Here is a 16657-nt window from a genome sequence, read left to right as displayed (position 1 = left end):
GTAAATGCCTGTGGAATGGGCAAAGTGGACAGACAAAATGATTTTGTTTCTCAAATTTGTTGAGATGATCTAGGGCAATTACTGACTTTTATAGTGATAGGCACAGAAAATACAGCAGTTAAAATATTTGTGATCTTTTATATTTTATCTGTACTCTAGCTGTCATCCAGAARTGCAGTGGTGGGTATGTAAAAGAACAGTTGTGTCTATAGATAGTAYGGGTTTTAACAGAATAAGGGAATATGTAGGAAGCCTTATGCATGAGATTACTAAACTAGTGCTCAGAATGATCCACATGCAGCGAATGGAAGTGACGGAATGAAAAAAATACAAGCTAAGGTCTGTGGGAGCCTGGCTAGAAAAGCTAAAGCAACAACATTTTTGCAGAGAGAAAAAGTTAAGCTACCAAGGAGTCTGCCAAAGAGAGGAGGATAGGAACAAAGATTGGTCTAATGAGACTGAAATACATTTTAGGAAGAGGAAAATGTTACTACTGTATACACTGTTTCTTCACTACTTCTTCACAGATTTACTGGAGAACTTTTAAAGACCTTTTCATAGGAGATCACAAGAAGCTTATTTAAAAAGAGGGGGAAAATCATTTAAAGCATACTTGCCCATATTTATTCTAGATAGTYATCTGCCTGAACTATGATATTCTGTGTCTGGGTGCTGACAGACCTAACGTTTGTCTGATGTCAGACCTTTTCTTTCATTTGGGACATAATAAAATCCTTGTCTAATGTACACAGGTTTTTTGAGATAGTAGTTTTCTAGCCTTATAATATAAAAAATACAATATGTGACAGCATTGGTCTTGCATCTCTAATGAAAAATATTTTCTGAGATATACTGCTTTGTGCACTCTGTAGGCTGCTTACAGTAGGTATGATTTTGCTGCTGTTCATAGCAGGCAAGTTTCATGCTGCTTGTTGAACTGGGAGTGAAGTAGCGTGATGTCGGTATGTAATGCTAGTGAACTTCTTTAGCTCAGGTGCTTGCATGCATAATGACTATAGCAGATGCTATTATGTCGGTATTGTCTTGGAAGAATTGTTACTTGCTGAGAGTACAGATGTGACTATAAGTAGAAATAAAACCGATCGGGAAATATCCTGAAGAGATGGTGAAAAACAGGAAGCCTTGATTCAAACCTGCCAGCCGACTACACTGTTAAAAAGCTGGTACTGTTGTTTACTTCTGTTTCTTTTTTTTCCAGTAGATCAAGGATGTGATAAAATGGCACAGAGGGAGTTTGACTTTTCTGTGGTCCTGTAACATTTAAGTGGAATTTGGATAATGGAGCAACAAAACTCTTTGGATTAAGTCTTCTGTTCACTAATGATGGCTGAATATGATGCAAAAAAAGAAACTTAGACAAAAAAATGAAAACAAACCTGAAAACTTACAATTACATGACCTTGGCAAGAGATCAGTGGCTGCTACCTGGCAGCATGAGGAGTCTGTGTCCTGGGACTGTGCATGTGGGGATTAGTCTCTCGCTGTCATGTCAGCTCAGGTTGCAGGCTTAATATTTGTTTGACTGCTGGAAACTGTTTGGCTTCTGCTGCACTGATGCCTGTTTAAAGGCATCATTTTATCATTTTATACATCTCTTATTCCTATGGCTCTTGCACAAAAGTACTCATCCACAAAGGAGAGCCCTTTGCCTCTTTTTTGGCAAGTTGGAAGATCATTCGCTTACTCTCTATTCCCATCACTTTTTCTGGAACTGTTTTCTTTTTGTATCTCCTTCCAAGATTACCTCTGGGTTTACTTTCATCTCCTAGATGTTTTTGCCCTCTGTTTCATGGACTTCTACTTTCAGCTTTGTCTCTCTCTCTCTTATTTTTTTCCCTGTCCATTTGTTTCTGTAGCTTGCCTTTCCATATCTGTCCTCGTTCCAGGGTCAGCTTCATGCTTCCTGAGTTTTCATTATCCTGCTTTTCCAATCCATYGTGACAGAGACCTGTCCTCATCTTCAAATTAATTTCTTCCAAAACAGTGTAAATATTTTCTTATGATATGATAGTGCTGTCACTCTTACCAACTTTAATTAAAAACAGTAACGCTTAAGTTCTTGCTCTCTGTGGTAAACTTCTTCATGAAGGGATTGATCTTTTATATATATATGTGTGTGTGTGTATGTTTTTTTGTTTTTTTTTTTTTCGTTTGCCTTGTACAGCAACAAACGTAATGTTGGTACCTAAAGCATAATGTGCAGCTCTGCAGCTATTCTGAAATTGATTGTATAGCAGCCTTAGGTTGGATCAGTCTCACCTGCTTAAAGCTGCAGAGTGCAAAATTRTAGTAACAGTTTAGTGTAGGGCTGTTAGGGTTGATTGCGTAGCTTGAGGGAAATTTTTTAGTGAGAATTTCTTATTAAAGGAATTACTAAAATATCTTGTATCGAATATTTATTTTTATTTTTTGCTAAACTCTATGTAGTTGGAGATTTTCAGACAAAATGAGTTTCAAAACTATCACAAGGATAAGCTAAGTAAATGATCTTTAAGTAGTGATTCTAGTTATGTTGTGCCCCCCCCCCAAAAAAAAGAAAAAGAAAAAGGAAAGAAAAAAGAATCAGAAAAACCCTACCTCTCAGAGAAGCTCAGCATTCTTGAAAATCATACCAGGTAAATGACTGCCCAGCTTGAAGTTTAAAGGTGTGAAACACCTCTGCCCAGTACTTTAGTTGAACAGCATTAGAGCGAGAGACTTCTAAAGGATATTTATATCTCATAATAGAAAGTGTCATAATTGAGAATAATGGTTCTGAAATAAACACCATTCTTCCATGCAAGTTCTTGCAGTTTAAGCAATGAATGAAAGTAGATCTTGATAACAGCAAAGTTCAAAATGATTTAGAATTACTAGAAAGTAATGAAAGAAATTACTTTCATTAAGTAATGAAAGAAATGAAATAACTATCTGAGGGTAGAGTTCTAGTTGGATCTACTTTGTTTTCTTAAGTTTAAAAATAGTGTTCATTATTTACAGCCATTTCTCTGAGAGACGGACTGTAACAGTTCTGGTCAGGTCTATCTTTCTTGTCTGTGCTTATCCTCATGTTTGCTGCGTGTAGCATGCAGGTTGTCAGGTTGTTTGGAGGAATCATATGGCGCCTGAACAGAACCAAGATGAACAAGAATTTGTTTTAATTTCTGTATAAATGTCTRGCTTATTGTCTTTCATTATTAGTACAGATTGAAGTCAAATTTACAGAGCTGACAGGGGACTATAGTACTAGTTTAAAGCATCTGTGATACTTGGTGGATGCTTTTTACTCTATGTTCTACCTTTTCCTTTCACTTTCTTACCTGCTTCCACAGACAGATTTTATCCAGAGAATTTAAGAGGCAAAATGTGTTACCTGGGAAGAGCCAAACTGCACTGAGCTRCCACACAAAGCAGGACAATGGCAGCAAAAAAATTAAATAGTAAGCGAGGTTAAAAGCCATTCTTGTATGTCATCTAAGGGGGTTGCCTATAAGTTTGAGTGGTGTTCAACTTGGTGGCCGTTCTGAAAGTTACTTCGCAAAAGATTTCACAATCTGTTAAAGAATTTCCTTGTCCCTGAAGATGGACTTTTTGTAACTGTTTCCAGAKGGTTCAGCTGCTTGTCCTTTGTTTCTCTAGCTTAGGCAATAGTTTTGCCTACCTGCTGAACTGAGAGAAGCACTACAAGCTAAACTGCCTACAAGCATTACTGCGAGAAGAAGCATTTGTTCTTGACCTTGTGGTGTGCCCTCCTCAAATGCTTGTGCAACCATATTGGAAACCAGATTTGGAGAAGGAGAGCTAAAGCTAAAAGTCAGTAGTTAAAAATGTTCAAACTTTAACACTGATCAGGTCTTTCATGGAGTTTATTTTGTGAAGGTGGGAAGTATGTGCACGACAGGACAGTTTTTTAGGTGGCAATGCAGACTTGAGTAACTTGAGGTGCAGTTTTGTAGGGAGATGGACTTTGTACTGTTTCTGTGTCACCTCATTATTGGAGCTGCTGTGCCAACCTCTTTTCTCTCTCTAACTTGCTAACCAGTATTGTGCTGCTTGTAGTCAGATGATAAGCCATGTGCTGGCATAAAACTAACCTGTCCACACAAACCAAAGAAAATAGTTCATGTTTGGGTGAATCAGCAACTTAGTTGTTGTTTGGTTGAGTTGTTGAACTGGCTCACAGACTGATTGTATGAATGCTAGCACTGACAAATGAGAAGGTGGGAGAGCCGCGTGGCTGGGAGGGGGAGGGKGAGTCTGCTGCTTACCTAATGCAAATTTACTTAAGGTATAGCAGAATCGCAGCCTAGGGCTTGCGTGTAGTTTTATACCAGTATTCTCATACTGTGCTAGACCTGATTCTGTAGTGATGACTTGCTCAGTGTCCAAGGATGCACCTTACTGTCRTCTGCTGTTTGCTGTAGGCTTAACTCCAATACAGATGTACCTCACAAGGGATGCTTAGGTCTCTGAGAACAACTGAATCCCCTTGTGACCTTTGCAAGCAGAGCATGATGTGCACACAGACATTGAAGATGATTGTGGTCTGTGTTTGGCGGTGTAGTCTTGTTGTCCCTTGATTGCTACTGGTAAATTAACTTAGCCTGTGCAGCTTGTTTTTCCAGTGACATGATTAATAGCGACTGGTTTATAKGCTTATTGTTAAATTGCATGAGACAGCTTTCTTATATTAGTCCTACCACAGTTCAGGGTGCCATTTGTGGTTTCCATGATTAACACAGTTTATGGAAAGAGAAATTTTCTGTTGACTCTGAATGTTCCTCAGAGATGTGACTAAGTTATCAGTTTCTGTTTGGTTTTCAACTATATTCCACTAATAATATGAAGATAAATTCTCTCTTTGTAATTGAATTACAGTTGACGAGCTGTTTATTATACGATCCCTATATACTAAAACTTGGCTGGCAAAGGCTTGTTGAGAAGTGAGGCATGTCTTGCAGCCCACCATAAATATAGAAAAACAGTGTGACTTTATACATGGGTTAAATTTATGAGAAGAGGCAATATTAGTGTTTTATTTTGTTTTTTCAATGTTACTTTGGTATTGAGAATTGGATTTTTTTGTATATTTTTGTGGTCRTTAGTTTTACAATTGACTGCAGAAGGTGCATGGTTAGGTACGAGGAAATAAGGATGTCCTCAAATTGTTTTTGAGAATGAAGAAAAGGTGGGTTAACTAGACTAACTGAAAATGAAAGGCAATAGACAAATTAAGTCTTTTCTCTTCYTACACATTACATCTTTAGGAAACTACGCTATGTGGCTGCACAGGCATTGCTAGATGTCGGAGAAATTTGCATGGGAACTCTCTCGAGGGACAAATCTTTAAGAAATCAGAGGTCATAGGTTCTGTTGATAACAGGGAGGTGTTTGTGAAATTGAAGCCATTGACTTGAGGTATAATTTTCTGAAAATATTTTACCAATTGTAGTCACATCTAGCAACACAAGCTGTTGTGATTTCAGTTGAGTAGAGATGGTATCAGTCAATTCCTCCTTTYGTGTGATCACTTAAAGGCTATGGGGAGATGACCAACCCCTTACGTTTTACCAGAAATGCCAGGGCTTTAGGATACAAGTGTATATAATCTAGCCATATGCACCAAAAATGGACTAGATTTTGAACTTTGGGGAATCTAAAGGAAGGCATTTCTGTAAATTTATTTATTTATTTATTTATTCTTTCTAGAGGAACCAGAAGATGCTGCGGTGGCAATAACTCTTTCTCAATGCAAGTTATGAATGAAATTCATCAACTAACATCTCACTCCTCACCCTGATCTCCAATAGACTTCCTGTAACGCTTGGAAGAAAGAGTCAGGGAGCAAGGGTTGAATGTCACCATGAAGCTAAAGCAGCGAGTTGTGCTGTTGGCCATCCTCCTTGTTATCTTCATTTTCACAAAAGTTTTCCTCATTGACAACTTGGACACCTCAGCTGCCAACCGTGAAGACCAGCGAGCCTTTCACCGTATGATGGCGAGCCTCCGTGTTGAACTAGACCCCCGACTTGACCATACATTGCAGTCCCCTTGGGAGATTGCAGCCCAGTGGGTGGTGCCCCGGGAGGTGTATCCTGAGGAGACACCTGAGCTGGGGGCTGTTATGCATGCCATGTCGACAAAGAAAATAGTAAAAGCTGATGTGGGATATAAAGGGACCCAGCTGAAAGCTTTGCTGATACTTGAAGGAGGACAGAAGGTAGTCTTCAAACCTAAGAGGTARATATTCCCTTCAATGATTGAATGAATTACTACTTCATGTATTTTTGTCTACATGCTATTTCGCTGCACTTTTAATTTACAAATTCATATATTAACAGAATCCATTCTGCCGTTTGGGAGATGGGCAATATTGCGTCGTGCTCATCTTCTAGTCGCATTYGGTGGCTCTTCCAACTGACTCCTAAGCAATATAGCTTCCATACTCAAAACAGCCTTTCTTTAGGTTAAAAGAATAACCTTCTGCTCAGTCCCAAGGGAATGTTGGTTAAGCCTGGTGTTTTTGAGCAGTGTCTTGCTGATTCTGGATTTACAGGTTCTGGAAGCGTCGAGAGAAATCTTGCCTGATCTTSCTGAACAAGAGTCATGGCAATCTTCCATGTGAGAATGCAGTTCAAGAATAAGGAAGGAGTGAGAATTGACACTGGTCTTAAAAGTAGATCTGGGTGTCCAGTGTTTCTGCATGATGAATGCAAGAATGGCTCACTAGGTCAGATTGATCCTGTCTCTGCCACTGGCTGACAGTGAGTGCCAGAGGGACAATAAAAGAATGAGGTGTGCTGGCAGTGATCCTTGGTAYGCCCTGTGTTTACAGTGATCAGCAGCTCAGGGACTTACTAAACTAGAGGCAATTGGATGTAGTTCTTTTGCATTTATTTTGATAGTTGTCAGTAGGGAAATTTGACAGGACAGAACATTTATGAAGAGTCTTGGGCAGGCCTATAAAGCTTTCTGGATTGATTGCCTTTGGGAGGAACAAAGATGTAAGGATATAAGGCAGGTGTTTTGTGGGAGTGCACTGTAAATATGTAGTGTTTGACATCATGGAATGAGTACGTCTCTCCCTAACGGATGTTGGTTGAAGGAGGTATGAAGTTTTCCTGTCAGGGTAATGACTGATTAGAGAATGAGAAAAAATATCTGCCCTCAACTACTTGAATTCACAGTACTGTTCCTGTATGGTTGCTTACTGGTCTGGCTGGAGCTGCACTGAAGGGCTGGGCTGTGTTTAAACAGCATGAGCCTTCTGCACAGAAGTGTTGGTGGCACCACAGACAGCTTTTCCAATAAACACAGGAACAAGACATGGCATTGCTGTAGCATTTTCTATGTAAGCGAATGCTATAAAGTGTTTCTTGAAGCATTAAATTACATTCCAGTAATGGAACATCTGTGTAGGCCAWCAAAGTGGCCTACAAGTATGCTCCATCAAGGACATGTGCAACTGGGAATGTTTATAGGAATGCTAGACAGTTTATGGGAGTACTAGACAGTGTGGCCTTGGCCATACTGGTAGACTCATGTTCTGTTTGTGACCACTGAATGGCTTGACATGTAGATAGAGTCTTGTTTTGCTGCTGCAAGATAATATGTTTAAACAGTCTTTTTGAGAAAGCTTACTGGTTTGGGAAGAATGAATTCTCTTGATTTGCCATTTTTGTTTTATAAAGATTTTATTTGCTATGCAGGGAAGCACTAAGTTGATTGTGTTTTACCCCCCAAAAAATCAGCTCTACAGCTTTCAAAGTGTGGCCATACTTTCAAAAGCCTGCTGTAAATACATAGAAAAGACCTGATTTTGAGGACCTGTTTTGAGGATAGCCATCTCATCTCAAAATTACTTGAAGTCCATCTCTAAGTTTGTAATGATTAAAACTCGCTGCCATTACATGCTAGTAGTTTATGTGAAATAAGATACTTGTCTGGAGCAAGTTCCAAATTTGACAGGAATCTGCCTCCCCAGAGCTCTACATCATTTAGTACTAGTTAATTCTCTCAGCTTCTAGCAGTGAAGCTAAGGCATTTACTCAGTCCGATGAAATGGTCTATTGTCTTGCCCTAGAGGTCTTCTCTGGACAGGGTTAAAGCATCCAAGTAGAGCATTGCAGCTGAACTTACACTGCTGCTTGAACCCTGAGTTTATTAGAAATAATCGAATTTATACAGTTTAGATTCATAGGTGGAAATGAGAAAATAGATAATCTATTTTGGTTTTACTTAATGTGAAAATATAGTTCATTTCACCCATTTGCTCCTCAGTTTTGACTGTGGTAATTTATGCATATCTGAAGCATACCTCTTAAGGAGTATCTAGACCTGATTCAGGTGTCAAGAATCTCTGATATTTTTACTTGCCTTGACTAGTTTGGTAACATCTTCATTATTTAAAAAACAAAAAAACCCAAACACAAATCTTCACTCTGCCAAAATATACCATTGCTGCTGTTATGTGTGTCTAATTTCTTTTTCTTCTGTTCATTGTGCCTTTTCTCTACCAAAATAAAGGGCCTTCTTATATCCAATATTCTCCTCAGATTCATGCTTGCTGATCTTCTAACTACCAAAGATTGCATTTGGCATTTCTGCTGTGATATCAAATTGTATTTTCATGTTAATCTACAATCCATTCTAACCCCAAATCATTTGCACAGTTACTGCTTTCCAGTATAAATAGTCTCCTATTCTCTGGTTGTTCTTAGATGTGATTTGGCATATAGTTGAATTAAAACTCATTAGTTTGAATGGGCCCAGCTTCTCAAGCACTTGAGACCACCGTGAATTACTGACCTTTCCTCCTTGTTTACTTCTTCATCAGTCTGTAAACTGTTTCCTCTCATTAATGATTTTTCTCTCTCCCATAAGCAATCATTTTGAAAGTGACCCAGAGTCTGTTTGACTTGGCGTTGTTCTTTCACTTTTTACTCTGAATGGCAAAGTTGATGAGAATCCTGCATGAATCACTTTCTGGCTTATTGCAATTACAGATATGCCAGGGACTATGTTGTGGAAGGAGAGCCATATGCTGGATATGACAGACACAATGCAGAAGTAGCAGCCTTTCACTTGGATAGGTATGTATCTGTTAGATTATTTGGTTTTACTGTCTGTGGTATATTTTTTTTCAGAGTTGGGGGGAACGGGGGAGACATCTCTTGAAGAATGCATCCCAGGTGTAAATTGTTTCTAACATGTGCCTCTAACAAATTGAGGCCAAGAATAAAAACGAACATTTATTTTGTGAAGCTTCATTTCAAAGATCTGTGCCAGAGTCTAATATTTAAGCTTTTTGTGAAAAATTTGAAATGGTGGATGAGGGACTGACACCACTGATGTTTCATATAATATGGAAAAAATTGCTTAGCCAAGTCCTGTGGAAAAGTCTGAAACACTAAAATAATGTCCGGTGTGATTAAAAAAAAAAGTCTAATTAGGCTAATAATTCTAAATATGAATCAGTGCATCCTGCAGAAAAAACAGGTGTTCATATCCTGATTGCATTCAGGGATTTCCAGGCGTTACTGTGGACTCGAGCTGGAGGTGCAGCTACTGTAAGAAAAACAGCTAGAGGAAACATAAGGAATGGGATGGAAAATACTAAATGCTGAGTATTGATAGCTACAAAATGTAAGTTAGTGTTGCAGTTTCATGCAGAACAAATGACTGCAGTTTTGGTCTCCTTTTTAAAAAGACTACTCTTCTGCTTCAGAGAAGGTTTATGAAGCTAATTAAAGATGTGAAAAATTTTCATGTGAAGAGACTTAAAATCTTGGGAATAAGAATGATGAGCAACTAATAAAATAAAGAACAGAATGGTCCAACTTAAACTGAGAWTTTATTCTTCCTTTCTCAGTACATAAATAAGAAGCTTCTTACTGTGGCCAAATTCATAGGTGGTGAGAGATAMATTTATTAGTCCTGATTTATCTTTGGAACTTACTGCACAAGCTATGGAAATTACTATTCTAGGAAGGTTTTGTGATAACTGGTTGTATAATACCACCACTGTCATTGGAATCTTCAGGTGGTGGATGAAGTTGAGATCTTTGAATTACTTTAAGACAGGAAGTTGATCCTGGAGCCAAAAGTCTATTATTCATTTGTGGTTTTAAGAAAAATACAGTGTTCAGTTTCCCTGAAAATATGAAGATCAAACAATGTAAAGGAACAATTAAAAGCCGCTTTCTGGCTAGACCAAAGTCCAAACTCCTTTTGTCCTACTTCTTCTTTACTGTCTCTTTGACTGTGTTGTGGTGCTCGGTTTCTCTGACCTTTCTTGCTTCAGATATGCACCTTGATCTCTTTCAAGAATACTTAGCAGAAACTACCTGCCCACATAACTTTTGCATGCRCTGTTGTTTTGAATGGTGGCAATTAGATATCTTGGCCCCAGGTGCTATTTTTTCACCAAGAACCTGAATGATGATGTGTGCTTACCRCTAAGGGGGAGGCTGTATTATCCAGCATACTGAACTTTCACCTGTGGGTTTGAACTTACAGAGATGAGTTTTCCAGATCTAAGTTCTGTGTTTATTAACCTGTAACTCCTACATTTTTCTCAAACTGTGCGCAACTATCTTATTGGCTGTGATTTTTGTCTTTGTGCTTATGTGATTTGTTCAGGCAGAYGTTTTGTGTTGCCCTTTCTTAGAGCTGTTTTGTACTTTAGAGGCAGAAAGGAACTTACTGCTTGAATATTTTAAAAATAGTTTGCAGCTGTTAAAGAGCAACTTTCCTTGTATCTCTGTGGAATGGAGATTGTCTGTTTTTCAAAAAATGGGAAGGAAGGGAACTGAAATRTGAAGATTATCAGAAGTGCTTTAAGAGAGGTAGATCTGACATTGCACTTATGTTTGTAGTCCTCCTTTAAGCACTCTTAAAGTCTCATTACAAATACCCAAATCATTTGCAGTCACAGAGCAAAGGCTGTGGCAGACATAAGGGTGGAACCTGGATCTTCTTACTGACAATTTTTTGATTATCCTTTCCACCTCTTTTTTTTTTTTTGGATGCATCAGGCATTCACGTTTGTTCTACCACTCTCCCTTCCTTCCTCTCCCTCATGCCAAACAAAATAACTCCCAGACTGCTTACTTTGAAGTGTCATTGAACTGGAGCATAAATGTAAGATTTTACTAGATACTAATTCCTGTAAATTATAAATAATCTTTCCAGGTGAGCAGCCTAAAGGCCGTATGGTTAGTGCTTGAGCTTGTGCATAAGAGATGATGGATTTTTTTTTTCTTGTATGAGATCTGATTTCTGAGAGTTGGAGCATGATGCATCCTGTGTTGCTCTTCTGCAAATGTTCTAATAAAAGAGTGTTGTTGGCAGCCTATGAAGCRAATTTTATGCTTTGGCACTTAGGAAAAAGGAGGGTCCTCACTTTGCCCTGGAAAAGAGAGGAGGTTGTCAAGGGGTTCCAACTTTAGTCTCAAATCTGTGATTTCCTGCAATGGCACAGAGACCTTTTAATGTTTTTTTAAAATTTAGAACTGCTGCCTAGTGTCAAAAATTCTCATCCCTCATCATGTTCTTTCACCCAAAATCAGAATCCTGGGTTTCCGACGAGCTCCAYTGGTGGTTGGCAGGTTTGTGAATCTACGTACAGAGATCAAACCAGTTGCCACAGAGCAGCTTCTGGGTACCTTCATGACTGCGGGTAAGTGGATTCTATGTATTATGCAGCCTGGTAAAGAAAATCATGTTAAATGAGAAAAAGAGCCATGGGAATCTGACACAGGTCTGGAACAGTTAGCTATGGTACTGGAAGGTTATAAGCCTCTTTCAGTCCCAAGAGAAATTTTAACACTTGTAAAACTCCATTTGGTGGGAGAAGAGGTCTCAGTTTTCTCCAAAAATGTAGTTGGTTTTATCTATAACTTCTTTCTGTTCCCTCAGGCTGCTGTTAGAGATTTTTTTTTTTTTTTTGAGTATTTTCTTTCTGATGTTAGAAATGGTTAGAAAGTCTTTGAAGACTTTGACTAGACCTGAAAGAAAAAAAGGAATTGTATTTAACTCTAATGTAAATACAGTAGTTACTTGGGATAATTTGTAGGATTGGTGCATCAGCTGATGTTAGATGTTTTCTGWGCCACATCAGTCTACTGAGCATTCCTAACTAAATGCATCAGAACTTCTTATGTTGTTTACAGAAATAATACTGTGAGGGGCACTTAATGGGAATTGTTAATGTAAACGCCTACAAGGTGTTCATTAAGCACCCAAAAGACTTATGCTACTGCCTTAACTCCTTTGGGCTTTTTGTGAAATATGAAGGTACTATTTTTTTTCCAGGCAGAATCTAGAGTCAGTTGTTCATTACAGCCGATATATRTGTGTGTGTGTATTTCTTCACCTACTAAATTTGCTTAACACTTAGTTTTAAGGTTTAGCTTTCAGATGAGAGTAGCTTTGCCTTGCCAACCTCTTTYTGCATTCAGATTGCCTCAGGCAAAYTTTACTTTTTTTAATTTCAGCCAAAATAGCTAGGCAATTTTCTAGCAAAAAATGCTGACTTGAAAAGTATGACTCAAAAAAAATATTTGTTGCCTTTCCTTAGATTCCTGTTCTGCAGAGCGTGAACTAAAAAAATTGACAGAATTGGGGAAACGCTTTTGTCAGGAGTAAATCACTTGTCGACCCAAATTTAACCAATTTTTCTGAATTTTTGAAGAAATGATAGTTCAAACGTATTCAGTAGAGCTTTGCTAGAGCTACAGCTGAATTCTGGGAAATTCTGGCCCTTGCTAGGTCAGCTGCACTTTGAGTAGAAAGAGAGATTTGCAAGACTTTTTATGCAAATAGACATGTGGTCCACTGCAAGCTCTCTGTTGTAAATGGTCACCTATCTGATGTCCTGAAGTTATCTGATTCAGATGTATGAGGAGCATCAGAGCCAAGTCTGGATGGAGAACTGCAAAAGAGTGTTGGCTGAGTAAAGAATTGTGATGTGGAATTTGCACACACGATGTAAGGCTAGAGAGTGAAAAACAGATCTGTCAGTGAGCTGGGCCTGTGCTGGAGAGGATGCTGGATGTGGAACCAAAGGAAGAAAGGGCAGAGAATAAGGGAAATCAAGGAAGTGAGACTTAGTTGAGGAGTGCTTTGGAAGAACATCTGTGCATGTGGAGCTGTGATTGACTTGGCAAGGGACAAAGTAAAGAGTGTTAGAAGGATGAAGCAGAAGAGGTTAAGCTAAATAAGTTAATAACATCCTCTTCCGTAGCCATTAATGGATTGAAGACTGCTGGGTTTCATTACTCCCTGCCTGTCAGAAGACATCCATGAAATTTGACAGATCCATGATCCTAGGTCGCATAGGAATGGCAGCTCATTTTTCTTTCCAGCTCAAGTAGCAGAGATGTGTGGCAAGTCTAAGGGCTCCAGCGTCATTTGAGTGGTACTTTGTCTTTATTCACCTGACTTTTTTCATTTGCCTTTTGAAAAAATCAGGAAACCTGTTATGTGGAGTGTGTTAAACAAGCAGTGCTAAGGTTGCGAAGTCAAGTCACTGAGGAATTAGAAAGGGATCACAAAAACTTGTTGATAATACAGTGTTGCCTTAACTRTCAGTATGGTTAAAAACGTTAGGCAATATAATTACTGGCTTCTTTGAAAATTAATCTTTCGTGGTGTTTTGAATGAATGAACATCTATTTCATCTCTTTTGCCTCCCACCTTAGAGAGGAGGAAGCATGAGGTGAAGTGAAGTCCTGCAGCAGGGGTGTCTTTGCTGCAACAACATGCTCCTGAATTTCAGTTGACGTCCCTTGGATTAAATTCTGCTCTTGTRATGTCTTTGCTTTGTTTTGTTTTTAAGGTAATAGCACTTGCTTCTATGGGAAGTGCTACTATTGTCGAGAAACAGAACCAGCTTGTGCGGATGGAGATATCATGGAAGGGTCAGTGACTCTTTGGCTACCGGATGTTTGGCCTCTCCAGAAGCACCGGCACCCGTGGGGTAGGACTTACCGTGAAGGGAAACTTGCCAGGTATGAGAACCTGATAGGGTTCATCCTTATACGTGATAATTTAGACTAGAAGAACMCTTGCAATACAATGGCTAATTACAGAGCAGATGTTCTCAAAATCTGGAGTTTTGGCAGTGGCTAACTTGACATGATATTAGAAGATGTCTAGGATGAGGTTTAGATTAAAATGAGCAAGAAAGAAATTTTCATGATTTCTCAGGATACTGAGTATTGTTCTTTTTCTACTTTTTTTGCCTGGAATATAGCTCAACCACACAATCACTCCAGGCTTTGGACATCTTGGCTGTGGGCAAATCAAGGTTCTTCTCTTTTTCTACTAAACTTTGTTGTTTTTTTTTTTTTTTTTTTTTTTTTTTTTTTTTTTTTTTTTTGGATGCCTATCTTTGGCCCAGTAAAATACCATGATACTGTGCTATTTTATGATAAACCTAATTTCATGATCTTTAAACTTTGTACAAGAGTTGTGGGAGATTTGAGAGGAAGGGGGAGAACCAGGAGCTAGGCGGGTTGTTTTTTCTTTTGCTTTTAAGTGTTCTTCACTTGCCTCAAAAGTTTTCCTAGCAAGATTTAGTATGGTTGYGAAATAGAGAACTGCTTGCTTCTTTATGACCTTCTCTATATGTATATTTTCTGCAAAGTGCATCTAACCTAAATGGGTAAGAATTGAAAAGTTCTTCACTGATACAAACATCACTAGTATTTGGAGACTGTGCTCAGCATATAAAAATTGCTTTTAGAGAAGGACAAGAATGGAATCTAGCTGCTGCATGTACTAAGATATACTGTATCAGTGTATTTGGGAAGGACATCTACTTGCCAGGACTAAAGAAGATTTTATTGAACTTAGTAATATTTTTGTAAGTGTTGGGCCTAGACAAGTGGTTAGAAAAAGATTTTTAGTCCTTGAGCCAAAACTTCCATTGATTCCCAGTGATGTGACTGTTCTCAGAAAGAATCTCATATTCAGTGACTTCACTGAAATGTTTTAGAATATTAAATGTACAGTTGGCTTTCTGAGCAGCAGAAGTTACCTCCTTTTTAAAAGGTCACAATCAGCTGTATTTAGTACATGTTAAATTGCAATAATGGATCTGTTGAATTTCTTGGAGATGTTTCTTTTTTTGAGAGGTTGTTTTTTATCATAGAGGCCTTCTTGCACGTGATTTTAACAAGTTAAAATCTGTTTTAATATTCACTGTATTTTAAACTTACTTGGTTTTGTCTTGCTCTGATGGGATTGCAAAATTCTATTTCTGTGTTATGCGCCATGTCATGTTGTACTTCTCGCTCTGAGAGCATCAGGTGAAACATTCTATATGTTATGCTCTCCTTTTTTTGCATGTGATAATTATGGAGAAATAACTTTGTAGGAATTTTCTTCTCCATTTAGCTGCTTCTGCTCTGCCCCAAGTTGACCTTTTGAACACAATTCATATAGAGCCATTAGTGTACGTAATCCTAATGGACACATAATAGATAAAATCTCTGACCTTTGAAGTCCTACGCTGATACAGTATGAATGATCTGAAGTAAACRTTAGAGAAAAGTCTCTCTGGAAAGACTGAATGAAAAATCAGAGGAAGAGGAGAGAGAACACCATATATCAGAAAAGCTCTTACAAGGAGATTAAGTAATGATCTAGAGGAAAATGAGAGAAAAAGAAACATTTGAGGGAGAAAGAAACATRGTATAAAGGAAATATGCTGAATACAAGGAAGAGTATATGATGAGACTTTGGTTTTATGCTGAAAGATGAATGCAAGTTTGACGTTGCAAAGGGAAGAGGGAACTAGARTCAGGAATGAGGAGTATTTGTGGTATATTATCCCAAACATCGAGAAGATAAGCTTTTGGTCACTGTATTTTGGATAACTGGAGGAAAAATGACATATTGGGAGCTCTGAGTCTATATCTGTAGAAGATAGGGTGGGGCATGTGACAGCTGTAGCAGTTAAGTTTGATATTCCCCCTCCTTTTGTGACTTACTGTGCGATTTTGAACATGTCAGTGAGTTTCTCCAGCTTTTGTTTTCTCCATTTCCAGTTCACAGATGGTTTAAAGCATTTCTAATCTAACTGCTATTTAGCAAAGGACTGTTTCAGTCCCTGGAACRTGTGGAAGATGTGATGCTTGTCATTCGTGATGACATATGGAAAGGAGATGTGACTGTTTTGGTGATGGTGGTGTACAGCTTTGAAAACTAAAGAAAGAAATGAGGAAATTTAAAATCCTAGCTGTGGAGAATTGAGACATGACATCCATGTTATAAGACTGCAAGTACGTAGAATTGTAGAATCATAGAATCAATAAGGTTAGGAAGGGACYTCTGGAAATAATCTAGTCCAGCCTCCCTGCTCTGCAGGGTCACTCAGWGCAYGGTAGACAGGGTTGCATCCAGGCAGGCCTTGAAGATCTCCAGAGAAGGAGACTCCACAACCTCTCTGGGCAACCTGTTCCAGTGCTCCATCACTCTCATAGTGAAGAAATTCCCCCTCACGTTCAGGCAGAACTTCCTGTGCTTCCGTTTCTGCCCRTTGCCTCTTGTCCTGTCACACAGGACAACTGAAAAGWGTTTGTCCCCATCCCCTTGACACCCTCCCTTCAGGTACTTATTGATAAGACGTTGATAAGATCCCCTCTAAGTC

General features: G+C 38.6%; 1 protein-coding gene across 1 annotated transcript in view; it reads left to right on the top strand.

Moving 5' to 3' along the window:
* FAM20B (FAM20B glycosaminoglycan xylosylkinase) overlaps nucleotides 1-16657 on the top strand; it is a 30006-nt gene that overhangs the window by 2304 nt on the left and 11045 nt on the right. Inside the window, exons 2-5 of the mRNA XM_085299611.1 lie at nucleotides 5710-6240; nucleotides 9006-9092; nucleotides 11571-11680; nucleotides 13841-14012. Of these exons, the coding sequence (XP_085155737.1) occupies nucleotides 5864-6240; nucleotides 9006-9092; nucleotides 11571-11680; nucleotides 13841-14012 (746 nt within the window). The 5' untranslated portion in view covers nucleotides 5710-5863. The remainder of the gene's footprint in view (nucleotides 1-5709; nucleotides 6241-9005; nucleotides 9093-11570; nucleotides 11681-13840; nucleotides 14013-16657) is intronic.

Source organism: Rhea americana, unplaced genomic scaffold (assembly GCF_003343005.1).
Source record: "Rhea americana isolate MKP2758 unplaced genomic scaffold, rheAme1 scaffold_151, whole genome shotgun sequence".
Lineage (NCBI taxonomy): Eukaryota > Metazoa > Chordata > Aves > Rheiformes > Rheidae > Rhea > Rhea americana.
This window is presented reverse-complemented; position numbering and strand designations above follow the sequence as displayed.